Raw genomic sequence first — 21339 nt, 5'->3', positions numbered from 1 at the left:
TGCTTAGTAAGCGCATTAAAGATTTTCATTATGTAAAATGTTTAATGTGAAACAAATGTATACGTGGTGCTGTCATTCCACTTCGCTGAAATTTGGTTGAAAATTTGCAAATTAATTATATGAACGGATGGATTATGAAATCAGTGGGGCGCGTCTTTATGCGCGAAAATGCAACAAAAATTGTACAGCCTTTATGGTACATGTATTTAAGTGTGTGCGTAAGCATTTCGCTGGTGAACAAAATATTAATATGATTCTGCTTAAAACACGTTATTTATGCACTAATGTGAATAAAGGTAGTTTTACTGTATTCCAATAATTAATATCCTATTAATTTTAATATTTAACAATTGCAATTAGCACAACTACAGCTAGTCGCTATTGCCAAAACAATAATCGTCCCCCTGTGATCGCTATTAGTTGAATTGTTGAAAATTTAGAGCCCAGATTTTGAGAAAGTATTGCGCATTAAATTCATATAAAATTGTTCTCACTCAAGAACTGAAGCCGTTGGACAACCGTAAATGTCGTGAATTTTCTGATTTTGCCTTTGAAAAACTTGAAAACGGTTACGATTTTTTTTAAGAAAATCATCAATGAGCTTAGCAACAGCTGGTTTCAACAAGGCGAGACTACGTGCCACCCAGTATATGTAACGCCCGAATTCTTGCGAGAAAAAATAGGAGATTCGGTTATTTCAAGAAATTATGAATGACCTCCAAGTTGTGATTCAACACCAGTAGACTAATTTTTGAGGAGTTATATTCTATTCTATTCAAGCTTTAGAAGGCAACAGTGAACGTGATATTCATGACATATGACTTGATTTACTAATAATTTGTAGCATTCTCAGTTGTATTAACACTAAATACTACTAAATATATGCTTCTTTTTAAATTAGGAAAAATATTCAAGAACTTTTATAAATTTTTAAAATACCCTCTTAGCAAATAAAATGTATGTGGTACTTCTTCTCGTTTTACATTAATTCATTTGTTAAGCTTATTTTGATTTTTTTGTTTAATTTTTATTTGCAACTCCACTTCCATGTGTCCAATGAAACGCTACACCTGTCATCGTTAACAAATTTTCAGCGGTTACACTGTGGTCATTTATCAAATTAGCATTATACTTTTCCCACGAAACCGTTAATAACAATTTGTTGCATGTATGCGAGCAGCACCAAGATCAGAGCAGGTGCCGACACACACAGACGGGTTTTAGGCCGCAATTCACACCTCAATGCTTCATACTCTATGCATGTTCATTGAAGTATCCAGCAAAGAAGAAGAGCACTTTGTTTGAAATATATTCACGGCATTTATTGGAACGCAATTGCATGAGAAAGTATTCCAACTACTTATCGCTTTTGTTTTAAACCATTCACCAGTCAACTGCATGCTGTGAACAAGCGCACAATGCTACCACCGGCACCGGCGCCATGATATTCCATGACAATTTTTATAACGTGGATTAAAGTGTTCACTGCAGCCTTTGCTATTGTTTTTGTTACGCCACAATTAATAGCAACAATGTCGAGATTTTAACGCACCACAAATAATACTATTTAATTATTGTAGTATAAGCTTATAAATTAATGTGAAAATTTTTCGAATAAAAAACGAAATAAATTAACACCAAGCATAATTTATGCTATGTTTTATGTATAAGGCTTTATCATGATACCACCAACTGCAGCAAAGTTGAAAACAACGTTAATTTTTTGTTAAAACTTTGCTTTACGCTACTTTATAGTATGCTAACTCAAGCTGCCAAGGTATGCAGATATGTTATGTTTTTATATGAGAATGAAGAAATTAATAATAATAATAAAACGCTAAAAGAAGCAATTACTGCAATTTAATCCTCCATTTAATTAACTGAATTCGAAAAAAGGCAAACCGTTATCTATAAGCAAATGAAACTCCAAAAATCGGTGTCGCCTCGTTTATTCTGAGTTTTACTTACCAAGTCTGCTTTTTAAGTCTCTATATATAAGCAAAGAGGCTCAATTTAATATATTGGCCATATCAGGAAAATTCGACAAATCCGCAATCATTACAAGATGGATATGAAGTTTAGACCTAGGCCTGGTTGTATCCAAAAAAATCATTAAAAAAATATTAAATAGTTTAACGAATATTTTGATAAAGACATTCAGAATTTGCGAATGCAGAATATATCAACACTATATTTTTTATTGTAACCACAAAAATTTATGAACTATTTTTTTATTTAAATCTTCTTTTAATCTCATTATAATTGCAGTGCGGCCGCTTCAGGTTGAGATTTCCTTCAATAATCAACCCATGTCTGCTGATCGGAAGTATGAAATTGAATGCCAAGCCAGTGGCTCGAGACCACCATCCAAACTTACTTGGTGGATGGGAAATATGGAGCTGTTGGGACACAGTCAGAAGGTAAATAAACGTATTTTTAAAAACCAAAAAGCGAGTTGCAAGTAAAGTTTAATGCTAATGGATGTTATTACTGAATGGAAACAAATAGGCCTAAATGCATAGAATATTATTAGCGATCAAAGTGCCAAAAATAAGATTTCTTCTTCCTCATTACTGACGTAGACAATGCTTACGCTGTTATAGCTGAGTTAAGAACAGCACAATGGTCGTTTGTTCTTTTTGCAAAGTTACGCCAATTGGAGGTTCCAAGCGAAGCCAGAACCTTCTTAACCTGGTCTTTCCAAAGGAGTGGAGGTCTTCCGTTCCTCTGCTTTAATTGAAAATGCTGCTGTAAAGACAAACCATTGAAAAGCTAGTTGGAAATATATCATACTCAAATAATGCCGTAAAAATATTTACAATTTTTCTTTAATAAAAAAGGGAATTTAAAAACTTTTAATCACATTTGATCACAAATACTATATTTTCACCCTAAAATGATCGATTTAAACATATCGGTCTTTCTGTCCGACGCGGTTTACACAAATTAGTCGCTAAGTTTTTGAGATTCAGAACTGAATGCAAGCGTGCATTGCTCACTAAGAAGCTGCTCATTTGACGGATATCGAACCACTATAGCATATAGCTGTCATACAAATTGAACGATGGAAAGTGCTTGTATGGAAAGCTTTTACAGTTGACAAACTTCTTCAAGAAATGGGGGATGGTAACTATCCACTCTCGGTGGAAATTGTTCGGCTCGATTGACTATATTATATAGATGCCATACAAACTGACTGATCACAATTTTTGTAAGGAATCTTTTGTAGTCGGGTAGGATATTATAGCTTCGTTGCAACCAAATTTTACGTTTTTTTTTTTTGTTTTATATAATATATTGCAAAAAATTCTGAATATTATTGAAATTTTTATAAGTAAAATTTGTAAAAAAAATCGCGTTTTTGCTTCTATTTTTACTGCAAAATAAATAACGCTTTTCTTTGTAATCAACTTTCTTTGCTGCATTTTCTTTACAGGTTTCGGAAGATGGCAATGTCAGCTTTTCCGTACTCAGCATTACACCAACGCGTGCTGATCATGGCAAAGCGTTGTCCTGTCGTGCGACGAATGAGCTGGTGCGCAGCGGCATACGTGAGACGGCGATGAAACTAAATGTTTTCTGTAAGTAGCATAGATATTATTTAAAATGCCTAACTTTTTTATGAATGTACAGTACCGGTATTGGAAATAAGTACATATAACCGGTTTAACTAAAATGTTTGACAAAATGTACATATTTCCTGTGTATGTGATTCTCAATATCAGCTGAATAGATATTTTTAATACATTTGACGATGTAATATTTATGAAAAGTAGAAAAGTAAGTGGAACTGCAAAGCATTGTTTCACTAACCTATAGTTAATCCAGAAACTATGATTGTAAAAAAGTCCACAAATAATATTATCAGGCGCCCAGTATATAAATGTCTACTAGAAGAGTGAGAATAACAGTCCAATATTTTCGATCTTGGTAGTAAAATTCTTACTGAACGTACTTTCGCAAACCTTTTAAAACTTAAACTTTGGTAAAGGTCAAATCTTCCAATGCCGTTTGTGTGAGTAGGAAGTGTAAGAAGCACCGTTCTGAGGCTCAAGGTATATTTGGCGAGCCATAGTTAATAAGATTTTTCCATATCACCCTTTTTTCTTGGGAGAATAAGTGATACTTTTTAATACAAATCGATTTTGTCAAACTTCTCTACAATATTTACCTTAGAAACGATTTCGATAATGTTTCATCACAAAAAGTTTATATACAAATCAATTTCACCAAATTTGCATTCTACTTATTCTACATACGTACGAGTTCACATATTTACACATGCAAATATATATTATCATTTTCACAACAACATACTTACATACACACATTTAAGTAAGCCACAATGATGCTTTGCCAAATTTTGTGTTACAAAGACAAAATCCATATAAAAATATATGTGTAAATATGCATAAGAGAGATGAAGCACTCAACTTGATTGGCTATAAAACGCATTGTTATGGCGCAGCCGCGTCGTTGCTTTGCTAACAATGAAAAAATCTGAAAGCCAAACAAAGGAAAAATACAAAAACTCAAACCAGCGACGTTGGCAAACAACATACGAGAGGAATATGTGCAAAAAAGCTAGATTGTCTAAGACGCTCTAAACGTAAATAAAAGAAGACGAGCAACATAGAGCCAAAGGAAAATAGATATTGTTAAACGTATTAGTGTCCTTATAGTATAAATGCATGTACACATAAGCTTTGCAATATTTTCGCGGCAAAAAGAGTTTGTTAAAGTAAGACATACATATATGTTTTCAGGCATATTTTCGCTCTATGTGTGTATGTGTGCATACTTCTAGCTACAAACTGTTGATGACGAAGAAAGTCATTAAATGGAGAAAGTAAAAAAAAAATAATAATTTCACACTTTTGCAAGCACCCTTTACTCGACAACTTGCCGTTATCACTTAAATCGAATGTTTTCGTTATATACGAGTATTTCGCCGCGCACATATGAAGCAATAACAATGAATCATGAAAAAAACCCGAAAAAATTTCAACCAAATTTTATACTGACAACCAAAGCTGCTCCTTGTTGTATAGATAGCTGTGAATTTTACGTATCACAACTGCAATGTTTTGTTTAAAAAATCGCTTCGTTTATTATAACATACTTTTTGGCACTTTCACACTTCATTCTTTACACACACCCACACACGCTCAAAGCATAACCACTGCATGCCACCACATGCCGTAGTGTGCAGAGCATGCGTGTGTCCTCTGTTTGATTGTGTGAGCGTTCATAAGCATCTGTAAACTATGCTTGCTCACTGCGACAACTTGCCTGTCTTGTCTTCGAAGATATTAAATTAGATAACATTTTCAATTTCCTTGCTCATTTACATGAACATTCCGCATTACACATCCTCCAATGTGCTGGTGAAACTGTAGCGAGCAGAAACGCAAAGACACGAAAGAAAAAATGAAACAAAAATATTTGTAATGAAAACAGTGCCATTCAGGCGCACGTAAAGCGCCGATTGTGATGCGAGAAACTGGCAAGACACTTATGCTGTTCGATATGAACTGGCACACAAGACTCAATCAGTCGTTGTTGAGTTTCATAAAAATTATACTGGAAAATTAATTTTCATATAATCGAATGGCTTTACGTCTACATTATTTCGTAAAAACGAAGAACTTTATATTATACAAGTAATATAATTTTATTTACAAATTTTCTTTGCTTTTCGTGTCATTTAATTCTACTTTTAGTAAGGTCTGTTGCTGCGAAAAATGAAGAGGATTTTTTAGTGTCTTGTCGTTCTAGAGAAAATCATATTTTTTAGTAAATTTTTAATATATTATTGTAGCGACCGTCCCACTTTTTCAAACCAGTTTTGTGGTATGATTGAAAATAGGCTTCAACCAATGGCCATTCTGCTATTATACCTTGAGTTTTGAGAGCTGAACAATGCTCCTGCAGGCCTGACAGAAGCAATAGTGCTGCAGAGCAATTAGAAACATAGCAAAATTTAAGTTTTTCATTTTCAATTGCTTTGGCGAATTGGTCTACTGTGAGCTTGTTTAGCTGCGATCTGCTTTACACTGCATATAACTGGCACTTTTCGTTCAAAAACGTTTTATTTTTAAACTGTAGAAGATACACTTTGAAAAAAATCTTACAAGACAAAGAAAAACTATGCAACTTCCTAACCTTAAAGTAGAATTGCAATATCTTAATATTAAAATCGAATCATTCTTATTCCCCAGACTGTAAAACAATAATGAAAATATATGAGATATAAAGCAAATAACTTTTGTGTAACGTTTATTTGATTGTAATATTTACTGCAATTTGATTACTGCAATCGTTTTGTATTTCACAGCAAATAATAGCACAAAAAGCAATAACAAAATACTTTTCCAAATATTGCCCAGTAATAAAGTTTCACTTTGAAGTGCTTTTCATCTAAAAATCAACAATAACAACTTTGTATTTCTTTGACATTGATTTTATCTACATATTGCCACTACATACTCACACAATTGCTGCAATTAAACATTGTAGCAACATATCTGGTAGTGCCAAAGAAAATCGATATGCATGATTGAAACCATAAGCCAATTAGGATTGAGTTAAAGTGATTGACAGTTTCATGTATTTTCAAATAAATAAAAACACAAGAACATATACATATTTGCGAACACACATATCTATGTATTATATATTTGGCATACACATACATATAATAAATAGTGAGGCTTTCAATTGAATTTCCTTTGATTTGTAACCGCAGGGCTTAGTTAGTAAGTTGAGTTTCCGTTAACTTTTTCCAAGAATCGTTTTCTAATTTCATATCATTTCTATATTTTACATATCTTTACTTGTAGTTATACCAACGCTTCAGCTGGACTTGGGTTCGAATTTGAATCCGGAAGACATTGAAGAAGGCGATGATGTCTATTTCGAGTGCAAAGTGCATGCGAATCCGGCAGCCTACAAAGTCGTGTGGAAACATAATGTGAGTATTTTAAGTAAATATATGGAAAAATTGTACGCAACCATACATGCATAAAGATATACATCAGTTTTAAGTTACAATTAATGTATGTTTACTGTTATTGGCAAATATTTATTGAAAATTTGCAAGACATGAAATAGAAATATTTAATTAATATTCGAGTTCAAATTTAGATACTACAATTTTAGGCCTCTTGTTATTGGAAATAAACTACACTAGTGCCGCCTGCTTCGAATTTCCGACAAGAGGTAGTCACTTCTCACTTCCATTTATGCAACCAACATAATAACACACTCGGCAGTAGCTTTAACCATATAAATATATAACGTCACCTAAAATGCAAAACAACGTATCATCAAAAAAATCGAAATTGTGTTTTTATTGCTTACAATTCACTACTTCTTGTTGCAAATATTTAACATAAAATTTTCAGCTTTCGCTGTCAGATATAACCAATAAATAACCATTTATAACCAATATATAACCATTTTATAACCAAAACTCAAATTTTGTTTCAATATGAGTGGTTTCTATTATATCGTTTTTTCTTCGCCTGTAAACTTATGAAAAGTGATCTTACATTATTTTGCATTTTAGGTAACGATATGTACTGGTTACATTCTTATTGAATCTGAACTAAATTGACCGATAGCTTTACTGCAGTGAATGATGTGATTGAAACTGAATTAATTTTTACTTTGAAGTAACTCATTTAATTTCCAGATAAATGTGTTTGCTGTTGTTACTGATTGCGTTGCTGAGGCATGCAAGCAGACGTATTATAAATCATAGACTCAGTGATAGCATTTTGTGCATATGTTGCATATTGGGTGACTCTTCAGCAGCTATGCATCCATAGACTAAGGGGCTATATTTAATTAAAAATTTTACAAATTTAAGTGTACTATAACCAAACATTATATACTCTTGCAACTTGCAAAAATCAAATCAGGAGAAGTACCTTCAGGAACATAAGCCTTGTTAGTTATACAGGGGCTAGGAAAAGACTTTTATCACTTTGGAGACACAAAGATACATTGTTATGACTAAAACACGCTCTCTAATTTTCATTGATATAGCTCACAAGTTGGGCGACATATGCGGTATAAAGAAAAAATTAAAATTAAAACTAAAATTAAAATTAAAATTAAAATTAAAATTAAAATTAAAATTAAAATTAAAACTAAAATTAAAACTAAAACTAAAACTAAAATTAAAACTGAATTTAAAATTAAAATTAATTTAAAATTAAAACTAAAATTAAAATTAAATTTTAAATTAAAACTAAAATGAAAATTAAAAATACAATAAAGTTAAAATTGGTTATTATATTACACTTACTATCAAAATGAAGGAAGTACGCCAAAATTGATCGTTATTTGTCCAAAAAAATGCCAATATGATTTAAAAGTTTAAGTTAAAGCGTAATAGTAGAAGGCAGAAGATTTAGAAGTTCCACTAAGTACGCCGCAAAATATGCCATTTTAGCTTGTTTTGGCCGCTTGGCACTCTTTTTCTAAAGAAAAGAAAAACTGATAAGAGAAATCTCTTGTGCGTATAGAACAAAGCATGCTTCTCAGCGCAACTACATATCTAGACCATGCCTTAGTGCTTTCTCCTTAACGCTGTTTGGTGTTTCGTGTGGTTATTTTGCTGTCAGCTTCACATTGTGTTCATCTGTTTAAACTTGCCACCGCCGCTTGGCATAATGCATTTGTTGAAATGTAACTAAGCAAAAAAATAAAAGCGAGCGACTGTGCAAATGGGCGCGCACAAAAGCATACCCTGCAATTAGTGTGCTACATGACAATTTCATTACGAAATGCGGTCAGGGTCACTTAGCTGGTTGCGTTTATTGCGGTCACTTTTAAAGTTGTCTTCTTTAGAAATATATGTACAGACAACGCACGATTATATGATTTTAATTTCTACACTTTTTAATTGTATACTAAGGTTCCATGGAGCACGTTCAGAAACTTATTGTTCTTATATTGGAATGTTTTTATCGTTCTCATTTTAAATCTGCAGTAAACCGCATCTAAGCTTGAAAATAGTATTCCAAGGGTCTCAAACAACATAAAATACCTTTTCAAATCAAACACTTATTTATGCAATTATATTATTAGTACTTAGAAATAACCGATTTTACAGTAAGACAAATTATAACTTTATAAGTGCAAAAAACTGTTCGGCAGCAAGTGTTGGTCGCCGCGCAATTAGTGCCAGCTAATTTTGTAAATGACAGCACTTTTAAATGCGCCACCTTTGGTTTTCCTACACCAAACCACTAAACACTCTTTACCTAATGGCTTGCTTGAAATGAAGTGCAATGAAAAATTGAAAAGATGTGGCACTGGCGTGACAGAATGAAGTACGTATGCATAGCATAGCAAGGCAAGCAAGCCACTGTGGTCGCACCGCAATTAAGTTTGGTGTAGCTGAACTAGCGCTGCTTCAAATTTAAAATGCTTGGAAGTGGGAGTTCTGTGTAGATTTGTTTCGAAATTAAACAAGTTCAACTGAATGAAGTTGAATGCAAAATATTTTAAATTTAATAAGTAGAATTAATTGGACTCAATCAAGATAAAACAAGAAAAATCGTTAACTTCAGCTCACCGAAGCTATAATATCCCTCACAGGTATATTTCTTACAGCATATAAGGGTATAAAAAGATACTTATTGTGATTTTAATCGGTAAATTTAGATGAAATTTATAAGTTATAGAGCCCGATCTGAAGAATATGTTCGGAAATCATAGTAGTGCCTTGAATAACAATTTGTTCAAAATTTTATGAAGATACCACTTCAGATTTAACACAATTCCATACCAGCACTTTATTCCGGCCGTTCAGTTTGTGTGGCAGCTATACGCTGCCGCTGATATCGGAGGCAGCTGAGTCTTTGTGAGAGACGTGTGAAAGATCTCCGACCAATATCTCAAAAACTGAGAACCTAGTATCGCGGGCATGGCTGAATCGTCACAGCTCGTCACGGTTATCATTTATATATGTATATACTCGTACATTGTAGTATTTAGGTATACCGATATGACATGACCGTATTTTTGTGAAAATTAAATGCTAATTTTGAAAAGGAAAGTAAAAACAAAATTGTTCAAAGTATGGACCATCGCTTTTGCATATTTTGAGGACCTTTCTAGCAAATTTGTGGATACCATGCCAATAGAAATGTTCGTCCGTTAAAGCAAACGAATCACACACGAAATTTCGACTCCTGCGTAGGAATCGCAGAGCTGCTCAGCCAATGCGTGCTCCATTGATGAAAACAAATAGTAATCGAAAGGTGGTGCCCTGGTGAATACGCCGAATATGTAGCAGCTCCCAGCCAAGTACTTTGATTGCATCCTGCACCAATCTTGCTATGTGTGCAGGGGCATTGTCGCGTAACAAAATTACTTTGCCGTATTTTCTGTCCCATTATGATCGTTTTTCAATCAATTCATGATTCAAATTGATTATTTGTTCTATGTAACGATTAGTACGAGGTATGACAATTAAGTAATGAGACTGATTCCATAAAAACCATATACTTGAAAATTATTCTACAACTCTGCCATCCCCTTCAAATTAGTCCCCTTGGGCGATTCAGCGCGTTTCCCATGCTTCGTAACATTTCTGGAACGCTTCGACTGAGATGTTTGCGATTACCCTCGTCACGGCCGCCTGGATGTCTGTAATCGACTCAAAATGGGTTCCTTTGACCACCGATTTTGTTTTAGGAAAACAAAAAAAGTCACAGGGTGATATGTCGGTCGTTGCAACACAGCGATCCCTTTAGAGACCAAAATACTGGAACACGCTAAGGGCGGTGTGGCGTTATCATGATGAAGGATCCAGTTACCAGCGATGTCCGGGCGCACCGTGTTGACTCTTTTTCGCAATCTTTCGAGTACTTGGCAATAGTAAAACTTGATTCACAGCTTTTCCCGTTGGAACGAATTCTTTGTGGACAATTCCGCGACTATCAAAAAAGGCAATAATCATCGCTTTCACCTTTGACTTGCTCATGCGAGCTTTTTTTGGGCGTGGGCGCGCGGAAACAACCGTTGTGAGCTTTGGTACGACTAAGACCACTATCACCATACACTCTTACAATTTTAGCGTACGTTTCCGAAGCTGTTTCACCCAATCTGGCGCAAAATTTTATCGCAACGCGTTGATTTCGTTTTTCCATGTTCCTGACGAGGACTACGTCACAACTTGACGCAGCAGGCGAAATAAACAAGCTAGAGCGATGGTACATATGTATATCAAAGGAGAGGGGAGGGATGCCGGAAAAAGAGAAAGGAAATTTCAAGGTCACTAGCGCGGCAATAAAATCAGTCTCATTACTTAATTGTCATACCTCGTATTAACAATTTCATCAGGTTTTAGTAGCTCTTGACATCACCCTTCTGTTCCCAACAAACGCAAAGCATTGCCTTCTTAACAAATCGATTTGCTTTTGCAGTCCCATGTTGATGGTTGTCCCGGATTAATGCATGATTTTTTAGACTTAGTATTTTTAACATAAATCCATTTCTCATTGCTTGATCTACATATGTCTTGACGAGCATTCGATGCAATTCTGCAGCACTTTTCTTTAAACTAGAAACAAGAAGTAAATGCTTTTTTTGAAAAGCATTAATTTTCGGTGCAAAATTTGATATTTTCAACACAATGAAAAAATATGATGATGTTCTTTCAATGACTGTAAGGTTATTGAAAATGTTTGACAGATGTCATGGATCAAAATAATTTATTTTCAGTCAAGATTTTTTGTTGTAAGAAACTTCTAAAATAAATTCTAGTTGATTAAGTAAGGTCACACTAATACAATACTAATTAGAGTTAACTAGCTAATACTAAATTTCTTTTATAAAATTTTAAAAATTATAAGTTTATCATTAATTATTATTATTTTATATAATTTGTTTAAAATGCGAAAATCGCCTAGTTTATATCGTTAAATAGATACCTAATTAGAACTCACTAACGAACGTCGCCTTTGCAAATATTTAGGAGTTCCACAAACCTTTTCACACCCGACGTTATCTTAACAATATTTGCACGAAATATAAATACAAATAGACACAAGAATACTACATGTATTTGTACACAATTGTGCTGCCGGATCCACTGAACTTTTCAGTTGTTTATGCAGGAGCGAGAGTGTGTTGGCAACACCGAAATTTCACACGCGCATTAAAACTCGCACGTACACTCTTACCTACACATTCACACATATAAAAATGTACATATGTATAAATCTGTATACATAGTAATGCCTATGTGTATGTATGTATGCTCATTGTATGTACTGACAATTTTGATCAAACTAATTGTTAATTTAATTTGCGTGCACGTTAATTGTGCAGCATGAATATTTAATTAAAAAGGTGGCAGCCATGGCAGTTAGTTAAACTTGTTAGACTCAACTCAAACAAATTCTACGACATTGTGACACTACTAACAATGTCGGCATGTCAACAGCATGTTAATTTAGTTAAGCGCAGAGAAGGAAAGGACACACACACACACACGAATACATTTGTGTGAGCTTCTCAAATATTAAAGTTAAAAAAAAAATAAAAATAAAATTTATTAATAAGCTAACTAACAAATTGGATGGTTAAATGATGGCACATGCTTTTATATAATATGTTAATAACTAATTTTGTTAATTTTCATTGTGAAAGTGGAGGAATTAAATAAATGAGTTAACTGATTCGGGTGCAACTATTGACATTCGCGTGGAGCAAAGTAAGCCTCACAAAGTAGCGTGGAAGTATTAGAGAAAACAGGTCCAACTATTGATAACGAGTCAAACTGCATTCTACTTAAAAAAAACTACCGTTACTACAAACGCTTTAAGCTCTAAAGGTCCAAAAAACCACGAACTTCATTAAAAACACTTCATAGTCCTTTATTGGCAGTTTAATAGGCCTTTATAGGCCATAGGCCTTTTTTATTGGCAGTTTAATAAGTAATAAGAAACCGCTTTCTGCTGATCTATAGTCAAGTTGCTGATGGTTTTTAAACAAATTTGACTTTCGGTCAAGTATCATCTGCTTTTTGTTTCCAAACTTACACCACAACCAACGCTTTCTATGTAATGTATTGTTTTCCTAATACAAGTGTCTTTTTATTAGAATCATGCTATTAAAGGGGAGCCTAAATTATCAATTTTATAAGAAGTGGCCTCCACTGCTCTTTCGATTTGACTATCCTCTGTGAGATTTGTGAGATTATTGGAACAGATCGATATGACTGAAAGCGTCCTCGTCTTAACCTCATATTCCAAAAATAATGATTTGCGACTATATGGTTGATATTTTGCACGTTTGCTCAATATTTTAAAACTAGTTTTTTTGTTAGAGTTTATATAGAATATATACACATGTATATCTCCATTGGGTCAATCAGGTTGACTTTAATATAAAATCGCAGGCAGGAAGCAAATTATAGTAATGACACTAAATGTCTCATAAGAAGCTTATTCAAAGCAGAAATATATGTAGAGGTGCGATACTGCTTCCCAAGAAGATATAATTAGAAAATATGACTATTAATCTTAAAAATCATGAAGTTCTATATTATGTAAAGTAATTATATATTTTTATTCTACCTTGCCCGCAACAAATAAATACAAAAACAAAATACTACAATTAAACTCGCTTGAACAAAAGCATAAAATGTGACAGTCAGCGCGAAATAAGAAATAGTAACATAGGCAAATAAGCAAATAACAATAAATGCACGCCATAGAATTGAACTTTATTAGCGGTGACAATGCATGACTTTGACATAGTTTATGAAATGATGAGCACGCATGCATTCACACGCTCATACACAAGCAGATAAAAGCAAACACCATCAAATACTATAATCACACGCTCGCAAATGCACATAGCGTGTTTAGTAGAATAGAGTAGAAATGAAAAGTGAGCGAAATAAGCAAACAAACGCTCTGCTCTACAAAAGAACGCAAGCGAACAAAAGAAGCAAACCGTATCAAATAAATACAATAGTCGCCTGAAAGCACGCAACGAAGTGAGATTATTACAGCTTTTGCATAGCGCAACATAGCACATAATGTTGGCATTTGGCGCGCTTACATATATATGTATATGTGCTTATTAAAAATGAATTGCATAAGTGAACGTATCTGGGGAGCTATGTATTGTTTGCTTAAGCTATATACTCACTCTGCTGTGCTTGTGTGCCATGTGGCACGTGAGACATATGTGATAAATACAAATAATAGCGCGTCAACTATTTTGCGGATAACTGCTTCATTTGTTTAGAATTCTGTAATGTAAGCACAAATGTAGCAAAAGCATTGTTCATCTATATTTATACCGTTGTGTGTGCACAAATACCCGGTAGGAAAATTCAGTGGCGGCTTAGTTTGAATTCAGATCGTTGGGTCAATTGAAGCCAGTGAAAAGCGGAAAATGTGTGAACAAATTTTTAGTTTGGTCATCTGGACATTGGCTTTGTAAGAGGCGTTTAGAGTTTTAATATCTATAGAATAAGTACGAAATGTCTAAAAGTATATGAGTATTGTTTTGAAAAAATTCGAATATTCGAGTAACATCCTACGTTTTTTTTTTAAATATATTAGTACTGCTAGATGACTAACCATAGATTTTAGCAGGTCAATTCATATTTCAATCACTGTTGTTAATATAACATGTTTCTGACATATGTTAATGAAGTGAGATACAGATGCAACAACTAAAACTTGATTATTTCTGGTTACTTCCACCAAAGCAGCTGAAAACATCAGTATTAAATATGAAATAGTTATGAAAGAATTCATCATATAGATAATAATAAATATTGGCAGAGAATAACTGCTGAAAAAATAGATTTTCAATTTCGAATCAAAAATTAAGAAGTAATTGTAGTCAGGCTTCTTTTAAGAAATAATTCACATAAACTTAATTTTGGTTTCGGCGCAATTATTTTAAGAATATAGTGATCAAATAAATCAGCGATAAAACAGAAGCGAGAAAATATACTACATTGTCACAGATGCTGGATACAGTAGGATGCATCGAAGCTTCCAATACCAGTTTTTTTTAATTAATTATATATAATGGTGATCTATTATTGTCAAACTTAGTCGTGGAATTTTCATTTTGTCATAGTATGAAGTATTAGCAAATATATACCAATATTAAGTATACATATTTTCGGATTAATACATATAGATCTCATAAAATCCAATATCTAGTGTTCATTTTTTTTGTACCAGTAGTGTGTCTCACAGTAACGTCATTTTGTTAAACATGTCCTGCAGGGTGTATATTAATATGCCTAAATGTGAGTATTTATAAAAGGGCTGCAATTATTGCCAAACTTGGCAATGGTCACAAAAGAATACTAAAATTAGCTTGTGTTGGGAGCGACGTGCTCGATGATTATTAATACGAAAGGAGTGCAATTTCAGTTTAGGGTATTCACTTTAGGGTATATTTCGTATATGAAGTGTTAAAGTGTGCAAATTTTCTTGAATATTTCGAAAGGATATACAGCTATTGATCTCATCATCATCTTATGTTTCCTTACCATTAATATAAAATCCACATTTAGATTTTTAACTATAAATCTGCTTATAAACAATTATGCTCCCGTTACTAAATGGAATTTAACATTTTTAATTAAGCTATATATTTCGTATTAATTGAGTACTTTCTTCACATCCTTTTCAGAATCAAATCATTCAACACAATCAGCGCGCTGGCGTCATTGTGAGTAGTGGCGACTTGGCGTTGCAGGGCGTGACTCGTCATCAAGCGGGCAACTACACTTGCACGGCTTCGAATGTTGAGGGCGACGGTGATAGCAACGTTGTTGAGCTGAAAGTGATGTGTAAGTAAACACCACGGATATACAAGTATAAAAGATAAAAAATGTATTTTTAATATATCTACGGTAATGTGAAAATTTGAAAATTATTTAATTTATTTAGATAGCATTCATTAATTACATAAATAAATTGTGAATTACACCCTTATTTCTTTCATACATTATTAATTGATATAAACAATGTACTTTAATACAACCAAATCTAACAGACTCGCAACTGCTTGGCTTCCCTGCTGGCCATAATCACTACTGCATTCCTTATACTTATATGCTCTCTATGTATACGTGCTGTGCCACTTTTTGTTTTGTTACAGCAAGTAAAAAGTCAAGAGAAAAGCATCTTTCCTTTGGCACAAAGCAAAACAAACATATATGTGCATTTCCTTGCTCTACTTCGGTTCAGGACTTCAAATAGTGCTCATAGTTTTCCCAGAAACCCAGATTCCTACTTTTAAAGTTTTGCCAAAGGCGAAGAAGGCCGAAAGCGCTAAGCGAAAAATGTTGCTGAGCAACGCGAAATGAAGCGAAAGTACTGCGTCAGCAGTGGGGAACCGTGGAGACAATTGTAGCGTTGGGAATTTAAGTGAATGCTGGTATGGTACAGTATTTTAAAGCAGCTTAAGTTGACTTTAGCTAAGCTAACTATTTTGATTTTTTCATAAAAGTTTAAGTAAACACTTCACCACTGTTTCATGCTAGGCTGTAAGCGCAGGCTGTAAGCTTTTGTTAGATATAAAAATTATGGTGGTGGCCCATATAATATGGTGGTAATGAGGCAAAATACTTACAACTAACAGGCGTTATGTACCTGAAGGTAGTTATCTCTGGCATTAATCCTTGCAAATTGCAAGAATATGAAATGCTCCGTTCTACCCGAACGTTGCTCTTCCTTACTTGTTTTATTTGAATTATTTCCTCCGTTCCCATTCCAGCTCTTATTGCGACCAAATATTTTTACACTAGATCACCCTTAATCTCTTAACGAATTTTTTAATTTTTGACCGGGATTTTCATTACTATGTTCAAAAACACTAGTTTACGGTCATTTTGGGACTTTGATGTTAGACGCTGTTTCCTCTGTAATGAATTATTTCAAATTAGTAATCAGCGCACTTCAGATACCCTACAGATCTCTTGGTATAACAGTGGCAAATTGTTTCTGCAGATTTGCAGTGTGTAATTAAACGCTAAAATTAACAACACTGTCCTTTTATTTTGAGATGTCAGATTAGCTTCATTTTTTAAGCACAAGATTGCTCCCTCTGCAAGCTACTGCTCCTCTACAACTGCTTTCTCTGAACATTTTCGACGAAAACATTTAATAAAATTAGATTTACAGCTTAACAAGAAGCAAGCAGCGGCCAAAAAGCTGCAACATTTTAGTCATGTAAACCTTTTATAACTCAAAAAGCTGACTCAAAATGTGGGATGACTCATCCAACGATACAAAAAGCTACGGTTGACGGATTTGGGCGTGCGAGTTTGTCTGTCTGCATAAATATATGTAAGCTATCGTCGGCTGTTCGCTCGTTGGTCGAGCAAAAAATTAAAAGTTTATGCTTTCCTTAGAATTTTTACCCTTTTTGCTTCACTTGTGAGCAAAGAAAAAGTTTCTGGACACACTCAAAGTAGCTGAGTAAATAAACTTATAAATTTAAACTTTTCGACTTTACTTCTCCGTGTTATTATTCCTGAGTGAAAGATGTGGCGATGGGTTGCGTCAGATACTTTGTGTGTGTGGGAGTGTGTGCTGAGAGCCTTTAATGAAGTCAGGAGGAAGATGGCTAAGCTTATATACTCCATCGATGCATTTAGATTACTTATTTCCTCCTCCACTTGGCCCGCCACTGATCTGGCCCACAGATTAAAGCAAATTTAATTTTTCCGTAGTAAACTAAACTGCAAATATTAACAAATACAGCCAAAATAAAAGTTGAGTGGAAGTGCTGCTCTTGTTCTAACGGCATTTCTATTGCCACTCAATGCACGTTTATGTTTGCTACGTATTATGTGCACTTCAGTGCCGAGCATAACTCACTTTGATAGTCCGGCTACTTTCGCCCGTAAACTCTAACTCCAACTTTTGCTGGGCGGTACGGTAAGCTCGTGAGTTATGGACTTACAGCGCAGTATAATGTGTGTGGTGGAGAAAGCTTTATTCTGCCAATACTTAGTTGTAGTTAATAAAATTGTTTTTATTATTACTTGTATCACTATCCCTTTTTGACGGACTTGCCTGCATATTTACCTCTCTCCATCTCTCTCCGCTGCTTACTCGGAATTTTGATGGAAAATTGCATTATTTATTAGTAGAAGTGGCGTTTATACCGACATATAAACTCAGAGTATGAGGAGGAGAAAGGGTAGCCAACGCTTCGAGTTTACTTTAATGATGCGCCATAAACTCAATTATGTAGGAACCTTATTTAAAACTACAAAGAGTGTAGTCGCTGCTGTGCAACACAAATAAAGAAGAAAACTGAATATAATAACTATTTTAATAAGCACTCTAATAGTTTATTATTGAAAGCACAAAACTTTAGCGAACCCTCGGTTATTAGATTTTATGTGTACGAAAGCTTTATTCATACTTTTAATGGAAGCTCTGTGCAGAGTTTTGCTCTCTCAAATCTTTATACTTTGTTTACAATGTTACTCCAAATTATGGCAAAATTTTATGGAGATATACAAAAATTCGCAACTGTATGTAATATTTTTTAATTTCTCCATATTTGAAATATAAAATACAAATTGAGCTGTTGCAATAAAGCTTATATATAAGGTATTTTCACACATCTTTCGGAATATCTATGCCGCACTTTATTCAGACCAGCAACATACAAGTATGTGCACTAAATATAACTATGTGCTTAGAGAGACTCTTCAAAATAAAGAGTTTTTCAATTAAGCAAAAAAGTTTAAAGTTTAGGTAAAGCTCAAAAGCTCCTCTCTTCTGCCAAGCTTTTGAGGATGATATTACAAACATTTATCAACAAAAAATAAAAATTAAATACGCTCTTCACTTATATATCGCTTAGAAATACATTGAAAAGATAAGAGCTCTCTTAAAACCACTGGGTGAACTTGACGAATATCAAGCTCATATTACTACACTCGTGGCCACGCAAAACTTACCACTATGGTTTCTCAAATTTTTTATTCGGACTTTTTCGTTGGTTAGGGATTTTCTTCAATTTTATCCTTTCATATGTTTTTAATATGCATAAGTTAACTAAATTATATTATCTAATTATAATTATAGTTTTTAATTTATTACATTTAATGAGTAAAACAGAAATTAGCTTTTCTATGCTTATACAAAAGCGGCCGTTTTTAATGTTTTTAAAGTAAACTTCGTGTTTCAAGTAAAAAAAATTAAATTAAATATTCAATTTCAATTTCAAATATAGTGTAATTGAAATTAAGTTAAAAAAATAAACAAATAATTTTTTCAACGCATGTCAGTCTCTTACATTTCGAGCTCATTTTGTAAAGCTCACTATCTTTCATTTTATTTATCTATAGCTGAATGTGTTTTGTTTTTAATTTTTAATATTTTTGATTAAAAACATTAACTTATTTTTAAATAAAAAATTTTTATGCAGCAAAAAGTACCACTATAAAATGTAGTAAAATATGCGCAATAATTGAAAATTTTGAGTGGTAAGGTTTGCGTGGCCACATCTTCAAATGTAGATAATATTTAAAAGTGATGTCACTATTTTTTATGCAAAATGTGTGCTCGAATAATTTATCTTTTTTCTAAATACCAACAATTGTACATTTAACGCATACCAACATATAAAAACACTGCGGCATTTCGCAGCGTAAAAGTATGCTATGAAAAATTTTACCCAAAGCTAAGCTACAATTTATTAGTCCCAGTTAGCTTGTGGGCACGTGGGTGTACGTACATACCAACACATACATACATACACAAGCGCCTACGTATAGGGTGATTTTTAAGAGCTTGATAACTTTTTTTAAAAAAAAAACGCATAAAATTTGCAAAATCTCATCGGTTCTTTATTTGAAACGTTAGATTGGTTCATGACATTTACTTTTTGAAGATAATTTCATTTAAATGTTGACCGCGGCTGCGTCTTAGGTGGTCCATTCGGAAAGTCCAATTTTGGGCAACTTTTTCGAGCATTTCGGCCGGAATAGCCCGAATTTCTTCGGAAATGTTGTCTTCTAAAGCTGGAATAGTTGCTGGCTTATTTCTGTAGACTTTAGACTTGACGTAGCCCCACAAAAAATAGTCTAAAGGCGTTAAATCGCATGATCTTGGTGGCCAACTTACGGGTCCATTTCTTGAGATGAATTGTTGTCCGAAGTTTTCCCTCAAAATGGCCATAGAATCGCGAGCTGTGTTGCATGTAGCGCCATCTTGTTGAAACCACATGTCAACCAAGTTCAGTTCTTCCATTTTTGGCAACAAAAAGTTTGTTAGCATCGAACGATAGCGATCGCCATTCACCGTAACGTTGCGTCCAACAGCATCTTTGAAAAAATACGGTCCAATGATTCCACCAGCGTACAAACCACACCAAACAGTGCATTTTTCGGGATGCATGGGCAGTTCTTGAACGGCTTCTGGTTGCTCTTCACCCCAAATGCGGCAATTTTGCTTATTTACGTAGCCATTCAACCAGAAATGAGCCTCATCGCTGAACAAAACACGCGCGCGAAACACATTTCGAACCGAACACTGATTTTGGTAATAAAATTCAATGATTTGCAAGCGTTGCTCGTTAGTAAGTCTATTCATGATGAAATGTCAAAGCATACTGAGCATCTTTCTCTTTGACACCATGTCTGAAATCCCACGTGATCAGTCAATCTAATGCATGAAAATCCTAACCTCAAAAAAATCACCCGTTATAACCAGTGCTGCTTGCAATATTTTGTGTAAACAATGCAAAAAATGCGCCTGCAGGCGATTGCTGTTGTATGTGTACACAAATGCCAACGTTAAAAGTGCCCTCATTTCTGCCAGCAAAATGGAGAAATATAACTAAAGAAACGCCAGCAAAAAGAATTAAATTGTTAAAATACAGTTGGAGGTAAATAAAACAGCGAAAACTAAAAATAAACCTCGAATAAAGAAAAAATAAATATGAAAAAGCCTTTCTTGACTCACTTTCTGGGCAAGTATGCAGCTGGCGCGTGGTCGAAAGCGAAAGAAGTCACTGCTGAGATTTTTACAACGCATTTCCATTGGAATTCCCTTTTTCTGTCTGCACGAGCATCAAAAAGCTTTCATAATTCTGGGATTACGCTTAATGGTGGTGTTGGTTGCTACAGGTCACCAGCTGGTAACAGTATACAAATATCCTCAAAGTATATACAAATACATATATGCATACAAATATATAGATATGTGCTTTTATTCAACGGATCATCACTGGTTTCTTTTTTGAACACAACCACAATCCGCATCACCTTATTTGCGTTACACACAGTTGTACATTGCCTGCTATATACTT

At 34.0% G+C, this 21339-nt stretch overlaps 1 protein-coding gene across 3 annotated transcripts in view; it reads left to right on the top strand.

Moving 5' to 3' along the window:
• Nucleotides 1-21339, top strand: part of LOC105230323 (uncharacterized) — a 187572-nt gene that overhangs the window by 143684 nt on the left and 22549 nt on the right. For all 3 annotated transcript variants that reach the window (XM_049449239.1, XM_049449238.1, XM_049449237.1), the window contains 4 exons: nucleotides 2269-2420; nucleotides 3437-3581; nucleotides 6843-6973; nucleotides 15694-15853. In XM_049449239.1, coding sequence (XP_049305196.1) covers nucleotides 2269-2420; nucleotides 3437-3581; nucleotides 6843-6973; nucleotides 15694-15853 — 588 coding nt within the window. The remainder of the gene's footprint in view (nucleotides 1-2268; nucleotides 2421-3436; nucleotides 3582-6842; nucleotides 6974-15693; nucleotides 15854-21339) is intronic.

This window comes from Bactrocera dorsalis, chromosome 2 (genome assembly GCF_023373825.1).
Source record: "Bactrocera dorsalis isolate Fly_Bdor chromosome 2, ASM2337382v1, whole genome shotgun sequence".
Taxonomy (NCBI): domain Eukaryota; kingdom Metazoa; phylum Arthropoda; class Insecta; order Diptera; family Tephritidae; genus Bactrocera; species Bactrocera dorsalis.
The sequence above is the reverse complement of the archived record's forward strand: the minus strand, read 5'-3'. Positions and strand labels throughout refer to the sequence as shown.